General features: G+C 42.4%; 1 protein-coding gene across 14 annotated transcripts in view; it reads right to left on the bottom strand.

Moving 5' to 3' along the window:
- Nucleotides 1–16,004, bottom strand: part of SLC7A6 (solute carrier family 7 member 6) — a 39,429-nt gene extending 23,425 nt beyond the window's left edge. The window contains exons 1-5 of one of the 14 annotated variants that reach the window (XM_081273549.1): nucleotides 15,561–15,694; nucleotides 14,116–14,374; nucleotides 13,194–13,306; nucleotides 12,200–12,347; nucleotides 4,437–4,995 (exon numbers count right to left, since the gene is read on the bottom strand). In XM_081273549.1, the coding sequence (XP_081129675.1) occupies nucleotides 4,437–4,959 (523 nt within the window). In that variant the 5' untranslated portion in view covers nucleotides 4,960–4,995; nucleotides 12,200–12,347; nucleotides 13,194–13,306; nucleotides 14,116–14,374; nucleotides 15,561–15,694. Of the gene's footprint in view, nucleotides 1–4,436; nucleotides 4,996–12,199; nucleotides 12,348–13,193; nucleotides 13,307–14,115; nucleotides 14,375–14,949; nucleotides 15,044–15,560; nucleotides 15,695–15,744 lie in introns of those variants that run through there. The other 13 variants (XM_081273550.1, XM_081273556.1, XM_081273555.1 and 10 more) reach the window with 13 other exon arrangements.
- Nucleotides 16,005–17,867: the final 1,863 nt, after the last annotated feature.

Genomic DNA, 17,867 nt, shown 5'->3' with positions numbered 1-17,867 from the left:
ACCTATGTCCCCAAATCATGTTTTCTAAGAATATTTGATAAAAGAGATTAGATGCTAAAATTTAAAAACCAGTATAAGAACCGCTAAAGTTCAGGAAATAATGCCAAGAGTTAATAAATGGGACAGAATCAAATTAAAAATCTTTTCTGCATAACAAAAGAAACAGGACTATGAAGAAGGAACCTATAGAATTGGAGAAAATCTATGTTACCTACTCTTCAGACAGTATTAATGTCTAGAACATATAAAGAACTCAAAAAACTTTACACCAAAAAAAAGTCAAACAATCCAATTAATATGGACAAATGAATTAAACAGAGTATTCAAAAGAAGAAATACAAATGGCCATCAAATACATGAAAAAATGTTCAGGATCATTAGCAATTAGAGAAATGCAAATCAAAACTACAATGAGATTTTATCTCACTCCAACTAGAATGGCAGTCACCAAGAATACAAATAATAAATGCTGGAGAGGATGTGGAGAAAAAAGAACACCTTTACACTATTGGTGGGACTACAAGTTAGTACAACCACTATGGAAATCAGTGTGGAGGTTCCTCAAAAGACTAGGCATGGAACCACCATCTGACCAAGTTATACCACTTCTCAGTATTTACCCGAAAGAATTATAGTCAACATAATACAGCAATACAAGCATAGCATACCCATATTTATAACAGCACAATACCATAGCCAAACTATGGTACCAGCCTAGGTGTCCATTGGTGGATGAATGGATAAAGAAAATGTGGCCATATACCCAATGGACTTTTATTCAGCTAAAAAGAAAAATGATACAGCATTTGAGAAAAGTGGATAGAACTAGAGACCATCCCATTAAGCAAAATAAGTCAAACTCAGGTGGTATGCCTTCTCTCATATGAGGAAGCTAGAGAGGAAAAAGGAAAACAAAGGTGGGGGTGGATCTTCTAAAAATCAAAGTGAGGGCTATAGCTGTGGCTCATCAGTAGAGCTAGAACACTCATCTAGCAGTAGCACATGCAAGGTGCTGGTTCAATCCTTAGCACCACATAAAAATAAATAAATAAAATAAAGGTATTGTGTCCAACTACAATTTAAAAACATATATATTTTTTAAAAAATCAAGGGTTGGGGTTGTGGCTCAGGTAGAGTGCTCACCTAGCACAGTAAGGCACTGGGATTCAATACTCAGCACCACAGGAAAATAAATAAATAAAAATAAAGGCATTGTGTCCACCTATAACTAAAAAAAAATATTAAAAAAAAAACGAAATCAGTAGAGGAAAGGGACTAAGGGCTGGGAAGTAGGACAGGGAAATGCTGGGGAGTGATATTGGCCCAATTATATTGTTATATGGTGTGCATGTATGAATATGTAACAATAAATCCCCTCAATATGTACAACTATAATGCACTAATAAAAAAGTATGTGGGGAAAAACAGTATATAAGACACAAAGAGTATGATTTTTTAAATTATTTTGGGGGGATTGAACCAGAGGTGCTTTATCACTGAGCCACATCCCCAGTCTTTTTATTTTTTGTTATTTTTATTTTTATTTTTTTGGTATCGGGAAATGAACTCAGGGATACTCAACCACCGAGCCACATCCCAGCCCTATTTTGTATTTTATTTAGAGATAGGGTCTCACTGAGTTGCTTAATGCCTCACCATTGCTGAGGCTGGGCTTGAACTTGTGATTCTCCTGTCCCCAGCCGCTGGGATTATAGGCATGCGCCACCATGCCCAGCCTTTTTATTTTTTAATTTTGAGACAGGGTCTCATTAAGTTGTTTAGGGCCTCAATTTATGATTCTGCTGCCTCAGTGTCCTGAGTAGCTGGGATTATAGGTGTGTACCACCATGCTCAGCAGGATCATTTTAAAAATGATAAATTTTATGTAAGATGGGGCTGGGGTTGTGGCTCAGTGGTTGAGCATTTGCCCAGCATGTGTGAGGCACTGGTTTCGATTCTCAGCACCACATATAAATAAGTGAATAAAATAAAGGTCCGTCAACGTCTAAAAAATTAAAAATATATATATATAGAAAAAAATATTGGAAGGTATTTCACTCATAATAACAATAGTTTTCTGGGAGGTAAAATCATGAATGATTTTAATTTTTTTATACTATTCTTTATCTGCCAACTTGTCTATAAAGTCCATTTATTATCTTTTAATTAAAAAAACACTACTTTAAAAAATGTTGCTTTTGGGCTGAGGTTGTAATTCAGGAGTAAAGCGCTTGCCTCACATGCATGAGGCACTGGATTTGATACTCAGCACCACATATAAATAAATAAAATAAAGATATTTACATCTACATCTAAAAAAATATTTTTTTAATTAATTAATTTATTTTTTAGGTGTAGATGGACACAACACAATGCCCTTTTATTTTTATGTGGTGCTGAGGATGGAACCCGGGTTAGGCGAGCGCTCCACCGCTGAGCCACAATCCCAGCCCTAAAAAAATATATTTTTAAAAAATGTTGTTTTGGGGGCTGGGGCTTAGTAGTAGAGCACTCACTTAGCACGCACGCACAAGGCACTGGGTTTGATCCTCAGCACCACATAAAAACAAATAAATAATCTAAACATTAAAAAAATAACTTATGAATCAACAAAGAAACCATAATTTAAAAAATTTTTTAATGTTGTTTTTATGAAATAAAGGGAAAATTATATACTAAGCTTAAAAACCAGAATATAGCCAGGTGCAGTGGCATGCATACACCACTAATTCCAGTGAAATTCCATGACTCACAGGAGGGTTGAGGCCAGCTTGGGCAACTCAGCAAGAACCTGTCTCAAAAAAAAAAAAAAAAAAAAAAAAAATGCAGGCTGGGGGAGTAGGGAGAGCTGTAGTTCAGGGGTAAAATGCAATTAATTAATTTAAAAACCAGAATATAAATTTCATACGCAAAGTCTGATCCCAATTCTATAAAAAAATGAAGACAATATTAAATTATTAAAAGTACTCATCTCTTAGTGAGAGATTATGGGTAATTTGAGGATAATTTAATTCTCTCCTTAATGACCATGTTTAGAATCATACACTTACTCCCTTTTTTTAGAGATGAGTCATGCCAGAATCTTCAGGACCAAAGTCTATTAGACACATAGGTGAATACTAATCATCCTTTCTCCTCCCAGGAGTATGTTTTCTCCTCACTGTCTCAAGAGGTATGGAGGGAATTCCCTCTATTGTTTGCTTTAACAAAGTCCTTAAAGTCAGGAGGCATGGTGTACTATACAATCCATATTGCTAGTTCCAAGGTACTCTCAGTCTATTTTTAATATTGTAGAAAAACTATATATAGCCAAAGCTTTTATAAGCAGAGATAAGGAAAGAACAGGGTATAATTAAGTGCCTTTGGCAGCACAGTGCTATGGAACACAGAAAATTCTGGGCTAACTGAAGCTCTAGCTCTGCAAGGTTGTATAACAATCTTCTCTCCTTTCAAGGGCTTCACACAGAATCCCTCTTTACATAAGAATCCCTCTCACATAAGAGAGAAAAGAAAATGCAAAAAATAAAAAAGGATGCATGGGGATCTCATCCTTAATGTAGGGTAGAAGCTACTTTTTTCTCATGAGCTGCAGGCAAAGCTTGTTTACAAAGTCAGTATACAGAAAAATGAAACACCAATAAGAAAAAGCCATTTTGGTGTGGTACTTGCTGCTTGGAATGGACCTCAAAGAGTGGCAGTAGCAGGAAGAAGGGGGTCCTATGGGCTTAGGAATAAGGCCTTGGGACCCCGCAGTCTATAGAAGCCTATTTCCTCACTGATGCCTTTAAACTAGTTTAAGATGAAAAGCTGAGAAGTAAAATAACACTTTTTTCTTTTTGAGCAGCACAATATAGGACTCAACACTGACTTTTTAATTGTTTTCTGTGTTAAGTTTCAACTAGTTGATGTTGAAACCTATCTCTTGAAACTGACCAAAAAAAAAAAAAAAAAAAAAGAGCACCAGACAAGATATATAAGACATGTAATAACCTGTCACAGAGAGTAGACGAAAGACCTCAGAAACGGCCAAGAGTAAGAAGAATGTGAGGCTCTAATATCTCTCAGGATCAATCGACTCTGATGAAATTACTCCTTCCAAAGGTAAGGTATCTCCCTCTTCCCCAAAAGGCAAACTATGCTTTTTTTTTCCCCCATCTTTCCCTGCATTACTAGGGATTGAACCCAAGGGCACTCTAACACTGAGCTATATCCCAGCCCTTTTTATTTTTTATTTTGAGACAGGGTCTCACTAAATTACCCTGGCCTTGAACTTGTGACCCCCCCCCCCGCCTCAGCCTCCTGGAATTACAGTTTTATACCACTATACCCAGCAAATTATGTTATTTAAATATAAGGCACCCATACCATTATTACAGCACCCACACACACACACCCATGCCCCCACATATCCTCTCACATTCAGCCCCCATACTTACATATGCAAGCAGCAGCAAGAAGACGGCAGGCCAGGTACGGGGGATCACAGGTGGGGAAGGAGGGCTGGATGATGTAGTTGGCGAAGGTGATGGCGATGATGGCCTGACTGGTGGGCTCAATGATTAGCAGTGAGGCCCATAGGCGAATGAAGGCAATAAAGCCCCCAAAGGCCTCTAGAATATAAGCATAGCTGGCCCCTGACTTGGTGATAGTGGTCCCCAGTTCTGCATAGCAAAGGGCGCCCACAACAGAGAAGAGCCCACCAATGGCCCACACGACCAGTGACAACCCATAGGAGGCAGTGTATACCAGCACTCCCTTGGGTGAGACGAAGATCCCTGAGCCAATCATGTTGCCCACCACCAGGCTGACCCCATTCAGCAGAGAGATCTCCTTCTTCAGCTGCATGGCTTCTGAGGGAACTTGAGGTGGCAAGCTGACATCTTCTTCCACCCTGGGCTGGCTGGCCTCAGGGATGAGATGGTAGCTGGGTACGGGGTTCACAATCTCTCTGGCTTCCATGGCAAATGGTTCCTGCACAACTGTGTTTACACTAGCCTGGTAAAGAAAACAAGTATGTCAAATCTTTGGCAGGAGTTGGTGAGGTTCTGGTTTAGACCTGCGAGTCAGGCAAATTTCCCTGCCCACTTCCTGCTTAGGGACAGACAGTATGCTACACACAAAATACAATATATTTCTCAGTTCCCACAATAGGACACAGGAAAATGGAGATAGGCAGACTTCTAATGCTCCTGAGAAAGATACCCATGAGAATACAGGCATGATTTGATGGTGGTTTCCAACAAGAGACCTGTGGGTAGGCACTGGGTTTGTCCAGTGGACTCATTCTCCCTGAGTGTTGGTTTTGCTCTTTTCTTACCAGCTTAAAACACACAAACCTACCATGCAGAGAAGACCAAAGCCCCTGCAGCATGTACATAGCCTTCTCTAGCCTGAAAGGCCTCTCATTGTATACACCAAGTATACAAGCTGCCTACCAAGCTGCCTACCCAGCTCTCATATAAAGGTCAAGAATTTTCACAGTGTCCAGCCTCACACAGAGAGATCTATAGCTACTCTCAGGATAGTAAAGAACATGAGCAGTACAGAGAAGGATTAAAAAGATCCTTAGACTAGAGTATATCACTTTTGCAGGGACTGGATCAAGAAGAGAACATGTGTGGAAATACATACCCGTGTTCACTCACCTTACTCCCCACATTGCTGCTTGCCCATTCAATACCTTTCTTTTTCCAAAGTACCCAAAAGAAAGTGATTATACAACAAGACAAAAATGGAGGAAGGATCTCCAAGGAGCACCATAAACTGGGATTAAACATTTGTCTACTTGCTTTCCTCAATACACCCCTCACTTTTACCTGGGGCTGAAATTCTAAGATTTTTCCAGAACATTATCCTGGAGTCTTGACATCCAACAAAAGCTATAGGCTTCTCTTAGTGACAGATTTGGCATTGGAAAGCATCCCATAGAGAGATGGTACATACAGTACCACCTTTGGATTAGAGTTGGGCTAATCCAGAAACCTTAAGGAAGTTGGATTCACATTATACTACCTACAAAGGACCCAGAATCTGTCAGAGGAAGACAACTACCTTCCTTACCCTGTGCTTGGTGTAGACTTCGTCCTCCCAAAATTTCTGTGTGGGCCATGCTTCAAATCCCCTGAAATTACCTCACTTTTTAGAAAAAGGAATCTGGTGGGCTATTTGATTCCCATCCAGGAGTCAGTCTATAGAGGTCAAAGGGATAACTTCCAGGGATAAGAAGGCAATCAGCACACCATTTTTCCAGAAGCCTCCACACCACTCAACAAAGATGTATATGACATATCCTGGCTTCACTAAGCTCAGAGCAAGGGAATCACAGTCACTCAAGAGTGAGGAAAGGGGGCTGGGGATGTGGCTCAAGCAGTAGCGTGCTCGCCTGGCATGCGTGCGGCCTGGGTTCGATCCTCAGCACCACATACAAACAAAGATGTTGTGTCCGCTGAGAACTAAAAAATAAATATTAAAAAATTCTCTCTCTAAATTAAAAAAAAAAAAAGAGTGAGGAAAGGCACAATAGCACACACCTGTAATCCCAGCTACTCAGGAGGCTAAAGCAGGAGGATCACAAGGCCAGCCTCAGCAACTTGGTGAGAATCTGTCTGGGGGGCAGGGGGGAGCGGGTAAACACACACACACACACACACACACACACACACACACACACACACCTGTCAGGGAAAATTTTGATCTCCACAGATCCCACCCGATGTTCCTGCCTTACCTGCCCCAATTCTGTTACAGAGTCTGGACATGAGCTTGAGTGAAAAAGTTTCTCTGGGGCACCAGAAGCCTTCCCCCGTCCCAGAGATGAGCCAGCCTATCTCTGCTTAGATGGGGCAGGGCTTTCAGGCAGCACCACTTTTATTTTTCACCTCTGACACCAAGCCATGCAGGTTTCCCTATGCAGGCATGTGGGAACAGATTTGTTTTCACATGTCTGTCAGGTGAGTCCAGGCATTCATGGGAACAAATCCAATAAACAGCTGAGAACCCATATTCTCACGTGAGAGTCAGGTGCCCAGAGACCTAGGTTACCTTTTCTACCGTATTCAGCACAGAGATGAAGAGCAAAGATGCCTGGTCCCAGGGACCGTTCCAACTTCTTCTATTCCATCAGATCCCAGTTGGAGGTAGGAAGCTCAGGCTACCAGATCTTCCTTTTGTACTTGTACAGTATGACAATGGTGCATCTGATGTGACTATTTTATTTTTTTATTCAGCAAGGGACTGTACCCAGGGATGTTCTACCACCCAGCCCCTTCTATTCTTTATTTTGAGATAGGGTCTCACTGAGTTGTGCAGGCTGACCTCAAACTTCTGATCCTCCTACTTCAGCATCCTGAGTACCTAGGATTATAGACAAGTACCACTGTACCCAGCTCTGACCTGCTTTATTAAGTAGGTCTGACATGCCAGTGAAACTATCCAGTAGTTTATTTAAAAGGGAGAGTACAGTCACAGCTCCACAAGCTGTTTTCTAGCATCTCAGTCCCAGCATCTGAATAAGGAACAAGATTTCTGCTGGAATTTAAAAAGAACTCCTCCTTCAGCCAAGGAGAGTCACCCTCACAGACAACTGAGAGTAGTTGAGGTTTCTTTCTCTTCTTTCAATAACAAAATGTGATTGACTCTAAGCACATGTCCTTGGACAAAAGTAATTAAAGTTCCTTCTCTTTGTTAAACACCCAAGAGCAGACTTGTGATGTAACTCCAGCAAGCTCCCCAAGAACAGATGGCTAAATCCCAGGATGGCTTGGCCACACAACTCCAAGGCCATCCCTCCCCTGCCTTCTCTGTCTACATCTCACTTCACATGCCTCCACAAAATCTAAGCACATGGGATATAGGTGGGATGTAGATGAGTTGTAGAGAGCTTGCCTAGCATGTATGAGGCCCTGGGTTCTAGCCCCAGTACTGCAAAAAATAAAATAAGTGCCTATAATATGAAAAAGATCGTTAGGGACCATGCCCTCAACACAAAATCAGGCAGTATGGTAGTATGGAAGTGAGAAGGTCCTGTAGTCAGAGACCACAGCTTACCAAATGTATCTCACCCTTCTCTTTTCCAGCTATTCTTCCCTAACAGCCTCACTGACCTTTTGTAAGCATCAAGTTAGGCAATATGAAACTCTTCAGTATGAAGCTTTCTTAGCCGAGTTAATATTGCTGAAAGATAACTTCTAGAAGCAAGGAAAAGAGGGAAGAGGTGACATAAGGTTATTTCACTGGAAGAAAAAAAAATCTAGCATAAAATAGGAAGTTCTTGACTATTAACTTCCTCTTAGAAACAAAGTATTATTCTCACTTCAGTGACAAGAAAAATCCAGATAATCTATAAAACCATAATTTCCTTGAAACCATAAGAAAGCTGAGGTTACAGGGCAACTAACTAGAGTAAAACTGAAGGAAAGACAACCACTTCCAACAAGAGAGAAATATAAGCTCCACTTAGTGGGAAAATGATGGGACCACCATATAGGTGGGCAAGAAGAATTCAAGAACTTTTTCAATGAGTTACTAAAGGTCAAATATGGGTTATCAAGAGCCACCCATTCAGAGGTTTTTCTCTACAGGCATCAGTAGGTGCTCACACGAAATATTGGGCAGGACTTCAACAGATGAATGGAGGGCTGGGGATGTGGCTCAAGCGGTAGCGCGCTCGCCTGGCGTGTGTGCGACCCAGGTTCGATCCTCAGCACTGCATACCAACAAAGATGTTGTGTCCGCCGAGAACTAAAAAATAAAAAAATTCTCTCTCTCGCTCTCTCCCCTCTCTCACTCTCTCTTAAAAAAAAAAAAAAAACAGATGAATGGATAAAGAAACTGGAATATATACACAATGGAATATTACTCAGACTTAAAGAAGAATGAAATTATGGCATTTTCCAGTAAATGGGTGGAACTGGAGAATATTATGCTAAGTGAAATAAGCCAATCCCAAAGAACCAAAGGCTGAATGTTTTCTCTGATATGTGCATGCTAATTCACAATGGGTTGGATGGGTTGGGGGAGAATAGAGGTTTTTTTAATATTTATTTTTTAGTTGTAGTTGGACACAATACCTTTATTTTATTTATTTATTTTTATGTGGTGCTGAGTATAGAATCCAGGACCTTGCATGTGCTAGTAAGCGCTCTACTGCTGCCACAACCCCAGCCCAAAGAGATATTTTGGACTAGACAGAAGTAGTGAGTGAAGAGAGGGGAGATGGCATGAGGGTAGCAATGATAGTAAAATGAATCAGACTTTATTACTCTATGTGCATGTATGATTACTTGACCTGTGTAACTCTACATCGTGTACAATCAGATGAATGAGAAGTTATGTATGATATGTCAAAATGCATTCTACTGTTATGTATAACTAATTAGAACAAATATAAAAATATATTTAAAAAAAAAAAGAAATAAATACTGGGCTGGGGATATAGCTCAGTTGGTAAAGTGCTTGCCTTGCATGCACAAGGCCATAGGTTCAATCCCCAGCACCACCAGAAAAAGAAAGAAACACTGGGCAGAGTCTCTCTCTCTCTCTCTCTCTCTCTCTCTCTCTCTCTCTCTCTCTCTCTCTCTCTCTCTCAGTAGTACTGGCCTGGAAAAGGAATAATATAAAGCCAATTTGGCCCCACAGAGAAAGGACAGCAAACTCTGTCACTCCCAAGGTAACTGGGGCATAGAGAACCCTCTATGACTGGGAGAGGAGCAGGAAATTCTGACCAAGACCATTACAAGTGTCCTACTTCTTGGGGGGGAGGGCAGGATCGCCCAGAAAGATCTATCCCCAAGATTCAAGGAAATACCTCCTGAGACTGAGGCTGAACCAAGAAAACAGAAAACTTCCCACCACCAGGTTAGTATAACTCAGAGTGTGGTAGAGATGGGTCCTGAGAAAAGCTAAGGCAAGAGTCAAGCAGAAACACTGAGAAAAGCCTGCCCTTTGAGCCCTGAATGCAAGGAAATTCCAGAGGAATTTGAAGATAAAGTTACCTAAGGTAACCATAGCAACAACAAACCCCAAACAGCTCTTCTCCTAATTGACTCAAACTTCCACACCAACAACCTAGCAAAAGAAGAGGTAATACCCATTTCCCAGAATAATTCTCACCCCCAACTCCCTCCACTACTAGGGATTGAACCCAGGGGCACTTTGCTACTGAGCCACATCCCAGGCCCTCCCCACCACACACCAGGAACTCATCAGGGGCACTCAACCACTAAGCCATATCCCTAGCCTAATTTTGTATATTATTTAGAGACAGGGTCTCACTGAATTGCTTAGTGTCTCACCATTGCTGAGGCTGGCTTTGAATTTGCTATCCTCCTGCCTCAGCATCACGAGCTGCAGAGATTATAGGTGCACGCACCAGCGCGCCTGGCCCCAGTCCTTTTTCTTTTTATTTTACTTTTTTTAAATATTTTCTTTTTTTAATATTTATTTTTTAGTTTTTAGGTGGACACAATATCTTTATTTTACTTTTATGTGGTGCTGGGGATCGAACCCAGTGCCTTGTACATGCCAGGCAAGCATCTACCTACCACTTGGGCCACATCCCCAGCCCTTTATTTTACTTTTTATTTTGAGAGAGGGTCTTGCTAAGTTGCAGAGACAAGCCTTGAATTTGTAATCCTCCTGCTTCAGCCTCCCCAGTGGCTGGATTGCAGATGTGTGCCACTGAACCCAGACAGAATAAATATTATATACCTCAGCTTCTACTATTTTACACACCATGCCTGGAAATCAATAACAAATTACAAGTAACCCAAAAAAGCAAGAAAAACAACTCACTATAAAGAAGCAAAGTAATCAATAGGACCAGACCTAGAAATGACCCAGATATTGGACATATCAAACTAACAATTTAAAATAATTACAGTGTGCAGCCTGGGTTTGATCCTCAGCACCACATACCAACAAAGATGTTGTGTCCGCCGAAAACTAAAAAAATAAATATTAAAATTCTCTCTCTCTCTTTAAAAAAAAAATAAATAAAAAATAAAATAAAATAATTACAGTGGAATTGGGGGTATAGCTCAGTGGTAGAGTACGTGCCTAGCAGGTATAAGGCCTAGATTTGATCCTCAGAATCTCCAAAAAATAAAGATTAAATAATTATGATTAATACATTGAAGTCTCTAGTTAAAGTTAGGGAGCAAGTGGGAACAAATATGGAATTTTATTTTGTTACAAGGGATTGAGCCCAGAAGCACTTAACCACTGAGCCACATCAGCAGCCCTTTTTATATTTTATTTAAACATGGGGTCTCTCTGAGTTGCTTAGTGCGTCAATAAATTGCTAAGGCTGGCTTGGAACTCGCGTTCATACTGACTTAGCCTCCCGAGCTGCTGGGATTACAGGCATACACCGTGATGCCCAGCTAAATATAGAATTTTAGTAGAAAAACGAAAACATGAGTCAAAATGGAAGAAAGTAAAACATACCAGAGCATCTAAGAGCTATGGGACAATATACAATAGTTAAGGTAAATATTAAAAAGAAAACATTGTTGATTATTTTCAGTTGATTAGAATATAACTGATGCCTACAGCAAAAACAGTAGCAATGTGTAACATACTTAAAAGTAAAATGTCTGACAACAATAACACAAAAAATAAGTGGGAAGAATTGGGAGCATACTGTTTCTTTCATGTGAAGCAATTCAATAATATTTCAAGGTAGACTGAGCCAAGTGCAGTGGCATGCGCTTGTAATCCAAGCTAATGGGGAGGCTGAGACAAGAGGATCACAGTTTCAAGGCTAGCCTCAGCAATTTAGTGAGGTCCTAGGCAACTTAGCAAGACCTTGTCTCAAAATCAAAAATAAATAAATAGGGCTGGAAATGTGGCTCAAGCGGTAGCGTGCTCGCCTGGCATTCGTGAGGCCTGGGTTCGATCCTCAGCACCACATACAAATGAAGATGTTGTGTCCGCCGAAAACTAAAAAATAAATAATGAAATTCTCTCAAAAAAAAAGAAAAAAAAGTTGCTTTCAAAAAAAAAATAAACAAACAAAAAATAAATAAATAAATAAATAAGGGGCTAGGAATGTGGCTCAGTGGTAGAATGCCTCTGGAATTAATCCCCAGCACCACACACACACATACACACACACACACCACACTCACTCACTCACACAAAAGAAGGAAGAAGAAAGAAAGAAAAAATGAAACAGGTTTCATTAAATTATTCAATGTACCTGATAAGGTCCAATCTTGAAATAACAGTGTTAAGCCCAGATAAAATGCATTTAGGTATGTTGGCACATGCCTGTAATTCCAGTCACTTGGGAGGCTGAGGCAGAAGGACTGCAAGTTCAAAGCCAGCCTCAGCAATTTAGCAATAGCCTGTCTCAAAATAAAAAATAAAAAGAACAGGGATATGACTCAATGGTATAGCACACCTGAGTTCAATCTAAAAAAAAAAAAAGACATGCAGGAGTCCCTGGGTTGGATCCCCAGTGCTGAAAAAAAAGGGGAAGACAAAACAGTTTTTCTAACAGATTTCATCCCATTTTAAAGAATTCTGCAGCTAATTCAGTAATTTACCAGACCACTAAAATTTCCTGATGAAAACAACCATGAAACTATCATGTGCAATTTCTGAAGAAAAAACAGACATCAAAGTTTGATTACAAAGAAAGTTTTTATTATAACTTCCAATCAAAAGACAAAAATCATATGGCCCTTATGTTTGCCTTTGTACTTAGAATATCAGAAAACTCAGGATCAAATTTAGCTCCCAATCATAGTAGATAAGATGCCTGTATTTCAACAGTGTTTGCTACCTAGTCTTTCCCATGGCTTTAGTTTGCTCTATTTCTCTCTCTTTTTTTTTTTATTTTATTTTTTTAGTTGTAGATAGACACAATACCTTTATTTTGTTTATTTTTATATGGTGCTAAGGATCGAACCAGTGACAGCCCCAGTTTTCTCTATTTCTTTTTTAACAACCTCATTAAAAGTATCTTTAATTATAAACCACCATAATTACTTTTTAGAAAGAGATATAAATATGTAACTTACTTGCATAATAAATTAGTGTTACATAACATGTAATATTAAAGAGTTGTTAGTGATGTATAAACCATTCTCTTTATTAGTAATACATTCATATTTTATGCAAATAACTAAAACTTTTATAAATCATAAAGATCAAGGAAAGTCAATATAGAACAGAGCAACATTATTTACCTGTCACAAAAATCACACTTTTATAAACTGATTCATCAGGTAAACTACTGAGAAGAAAATGAAGCCTCTACAGCAAGTGCAAATTCCATTTATCTGTTGTGGCCAGTCTATCTCTGCAACAAAGAATATGAGGCAATTTATCAAAAAATGAACCTAGGGGCTGGGGCTGTAGCTCAGTGGCAGAGCACTTGCCTAGCATGTGTGAGGCACTGAGTTCAAGCCTTAGCACCACATAAAAATAAATAAATAAAATAAATGCATGCTACTCATCTATAACTAACAACAACAAAAAATTTTTTAAATGAAAATTTTTTTAAAATTTTTTAAATAAACAGGAGGGAGGATACTTCCCTTTGTAAAATCTAGATTTTACATACCAAGCCAGGCATGGTGGCACATGCCAATAATCCTAATAGTTTAGGAGGCTGAGGCAGAAGGATTGCAAGTTCAAAGCAGCCTCAGCAAGTTAGCAAGGCCCTAAGCAACTTAGCGAGATCTTGTCTCAAAAAACGGGAAAAAAGGGGCTGGGAATGTGGCTCAAGCGGTAGCGCGCTCGCCTGGCATGCGTGCGGCCCAGGTTCAATTCTCAGCACCACATACAAACAAAGATGTTGTGTCCTCCGAGAACTAAAAAATAAATATTAAAAAATTCTCTCTCTCTATTTCTCTCTCCCTCTCTCACTCTCTCTTTAAAAAAAAAAAAAAACGGGAAAAAAAAGGGCTTCAGATGGGCTGGGTTTGTGGGAGAGCGCTTGCCTAGCATGTGTGAAGCACTGGGTTCAATTCTCAGCACCAAGTATCAATAAATAAAATAGAGGTCTATTGACAGCTTAAAAAGAAAAAGGGCTGTGGATGTGGTTCAATGGTTAAATACCCCTGTGTCCAATCCCCCCTCCAAAAAAAAAAAAAAAATAGACTTTACATGCCAGTTAGAGGCAGCCCTCCTTTTCTGAGTTCCATCATACCCACAGCAGGGATGTAACTGAAGCAATCAGCCCAAACTTCAAAAAAGGAGCTTGGTTATCTGAAATCATGCATGTCTAGGCAGCTGCTGCTCCAGAGTCCCAGGTCCCATGAACACTGTTTGCATAACTTTTGTAGAAACATCTCCATATCCTAGAGACTGCAGCAGGAAACACAGAGGTCAGGAAATTTCCTCTCTCAAGAAGTTCCATTTGATCCTCAACATGGCAAAAAAAAAAAAAAAAAAAAATTTAAAATACAGGGAAGATGAATCACATATCTGGTATACACTTTTGGTGTTCAATAAAAATATGCTCACAGCCAGATAAAGGGAGGAGGTAGAAATGAACAAGATAAGGAAAAAAAAATCAGGCTTGCGGTTTTCCACATACTTGCCAGGAAAAGAAAATCAAATATAACAACACAAATAACAACCCTGAGACCAAAGTCAGGAAGCAAAAGCCATCAGTATACAACCACAATGGGACCTGAAAAATGTAGGCAGCATGGACAGTTTCCTGAAGAGCCCCACCAGGTAAAAAGAGGCAAAATGACCCCAGAAAGCAGTCAGCCGGCTCTCCTAGATCTTAAATCGGGGAATAAGGCACCAGATGGCTTAGCATATTCTGCTACCTTGCTGCTACATTAGCTAGCCAAGTGGGCCATTTTTTTCTCCATCAAGGGCAGAGACTGAGTTCTTTTTAATTTGTGTCACCACGTACATAGACCAGTGCCCATGAGAGGTTCTCCAAGACATCTGTTAAATTAGATGTTGACTCCTATTTATACTGACCATTACACAACAGGATGACCAGGCTGTTGGCTTAGCGCTCAGTGGAGAATTTTCAAAATGTTTCACAAATATCTCCTGACAGTTATGACACGAGCTGGTCAAATGAGATGACAGGATATAGAGACACTCAGAGGAACCATTAATAACGGGAGCATCCTGTTCCCGAGCTCCAATATCACAGCGCTCCAAGCCCTGACCCCAGGCAAGGGTTGAAGCAACCCCAGAAGCGTGGTTCCCGCCTTCGCACACTTCCGTCCTTGCACCCTCGGACCTTTACTCGCTCAACGTGTCACACAGCACAGGTTGTTTCTCACAATCGGCGTCTCTCTCTCTCGGAACAACTTATTCCTAGTCTCTCACCCTCACGATCTCTCCCTCACACACCCACGAAGGCTCTCTCACACCCGTGGTTTTTCTCACTTAAAAGACCCTACCTCAGGGTCTCGCACACTCACAAAGCCAACACCAGACCCTAGGGGTCTCTCTCTCTCTCTCTCTCTCTCTCACACACACACACACACACACAGTCTTTCTCACACACTCAGTCGTACACTCAGGGTCTCCCGAACTCCTGGCGTCACCCTCAAGCTCCAGGTCCCTCTTACACTCACAGCGTCACCCTCACGCGGCTGCGGCCCGCCCAGAGCAGTTTCCGGCCGGCATCCAGCACGCGACGGCGGCGGCAGCTCGGAGGGTTCAGCCCCGCGGGAGGCGGTCCCTGCCCCTCCCCGCCCTACGCCCCGCGTCCTCGCGTCCCCGCGCCCCAGCTCCCTGGCCCGCAGCCCGGCCCGTTACCTCTCGGTGGCCAGGCGCCGCCAGGATGCTCGGTCGCCCAGCCGCACTGCCGCGGCGGCCGCTCAGGCCCCGCCCCCGCCCCCGCCACGTCATCCGCCACCGGATCGCGACAGCGCGCGCTACCTCGGGACAGGGCTCTTCGCCGCAGCCTCTGGCGGCGTCGCTTCCGGGCCCCAGACAATGCCGCGGCATCCACGATCCCGGGCCCGGCCAGTACGTGCAGATTCCTGGGCTGCCCCCAGCCTACCGCGTCGAGACTGGTGTGGACCTTGAGTTGGGCCCAGCCACCCTTGTCTTGGATGGTCACTTCCAGACCCTGCACGCAGTCACAGGAAGCCCCCCCCTCGGGGGGGGGCCTCCACATTCACCCGGATGCTACAATTCGGAGCTGTAAAGAGCCCTCATACCTTGTTCCCATCTGCCATCTGGTCCTTAGCTGGGGGACCCCACATCCAAAGAGACTCAAACAATTCACTTAAAGAGCTCCCGACAGGCACACACCCAGGACTTGTCCTTGCACACTTTGCTCAGACTCAAATCACTGAGGCCCTGGCAGACACAGTCACTGCCGGCTCCCTTAGCAAAATCTGGGACCCCCCATGGCTCTGTCCTCTTTCTGCCCGACTCTGGTGGTGCCCCTCTTTGAGGAGTTGCATCCTTCTGTCCTCTCCCTCTCCTCCTGACCTCATGGGCTCCTGGACCCTCCCCCTTGGTTTCCTGTCTACCTCAGACAATGAATCTACTGGGTCATTCATTCATTTCTCCCAGTTGTATGTTGACAACTGCACATCCTCTAGCTCCAGACTACACTCAGATGCTTGCTCCCCTCCACCTAGTGGTCCAGCAGCACCTGATCTTTTCATCCTCTCTGTCCCCAAGGCTACAAGCATTGCTTTTCTCCTGGGCTACAATAGCCTCCCAATCCCTATCCTGCTCTAACCCATCTCTGCAGGATAAGAAATGATCCTAAAATACAGATTGTAATAACTTTGAGCCTCCCCTAAAAACTTTTCCATTTCCTCTGAACAGCTGCAGGTGGGAGGCTGAGACAGCAGGAGCACAAATTCAAAGCCAGCCTCAGCAACATCAAGGTATTAAGCAACTGATTGAGGCCCTGTCTCTAAATAAAATACAAAATAGGGGTGGGGATGTGACTCTGTGGTTGAGTACCTGTGAGTTCAATCCCCGGTACCGCCCCCTCCCCCCAAAAAAACCTTTTCCATTCCCTGTCCTACCCACCCATAGGCCTGGGATGACAGTCTGAGGAGCCCTTGATAATGCTAACTTCTTTTGTCCTCTGCTTAGAACAACTTCCATAAGTATAAAGGACTATATATACATATTTGGGTTAGTACATCTGACCCTTTACCTCCAGGACCGGCTCCTCCAGCCTCTCTGGCCAGGCAGAGGGACAGTTCTGGACACTTTTGAAACTTGGTAGCAGCCAGTCCACTTGTCCTTGCAACAATTGCATACGTAAACCTGCTGGCTTCCAAACCTCTGACTTTGCTGTGTCACAAGCAACCCATCAACTGAAAGCCCACGGCACCAGGGACTCAGATATTCTCCAACACTATCAGTGCTTCACAGCACCACCCTGCAGGATATATTTATTTAGCCCACGAAACAGACTGAGGAGGGCCACGAGGCTGCCCAGGCTACCTGACAGGAACTGGTAGAGCTGGGATTTGTCATCCTTTTACAGAGGGCAGTTCTGCAGCTGGTCTCTGTATTCTCAGGTATCTTCATCCCCTCTCTGGGTTACCCCTTTTATCCAAGTCCTACTAACAGGTACTATAGTTAGTCCTGAGAGGGCGTGAGCGCCTTCTAGTGGCCAACACTGTATCAAAGTCTGGAGTGTAGGCTGAGGGGTTCTGTGAGAGACAGGAACTGGGGCTCCTAACAACCTTATTGGCCCCAGGCTTTCCACTACCAGGTTCAGTCTGGGACCCCATCCCTATGTATGTTTCCTCTCTACCATTTGTTTGGTCCCATCTCTCTTTGCCTATACCAGTCTCAGCCTAGCCTCTCTGCTTCCCTCAGTCTCTGTCCCAAAGTTAAGGTCCAGTCCCTGGGCTGGGGATGTGGCTCAAGCGGTAGCGCGCTCGCTTGGCATGCGTGCG

Source organism: Spermophilus citellus (assembly GCF_964194105.1).
Source record: "Spermophilus citellus genome assembly, chromosome: 18".
In the NCBI taxonomy this organism is placed as follows: Eukaryota; Metazoa; Chordata; class Mammalia; order Rodentia; family Sciuridae; genus Spermophilus; species Spermophilus citellus.
This window is presented reverse-complemented; position numbering and strand designations above follow the sequence as displayed.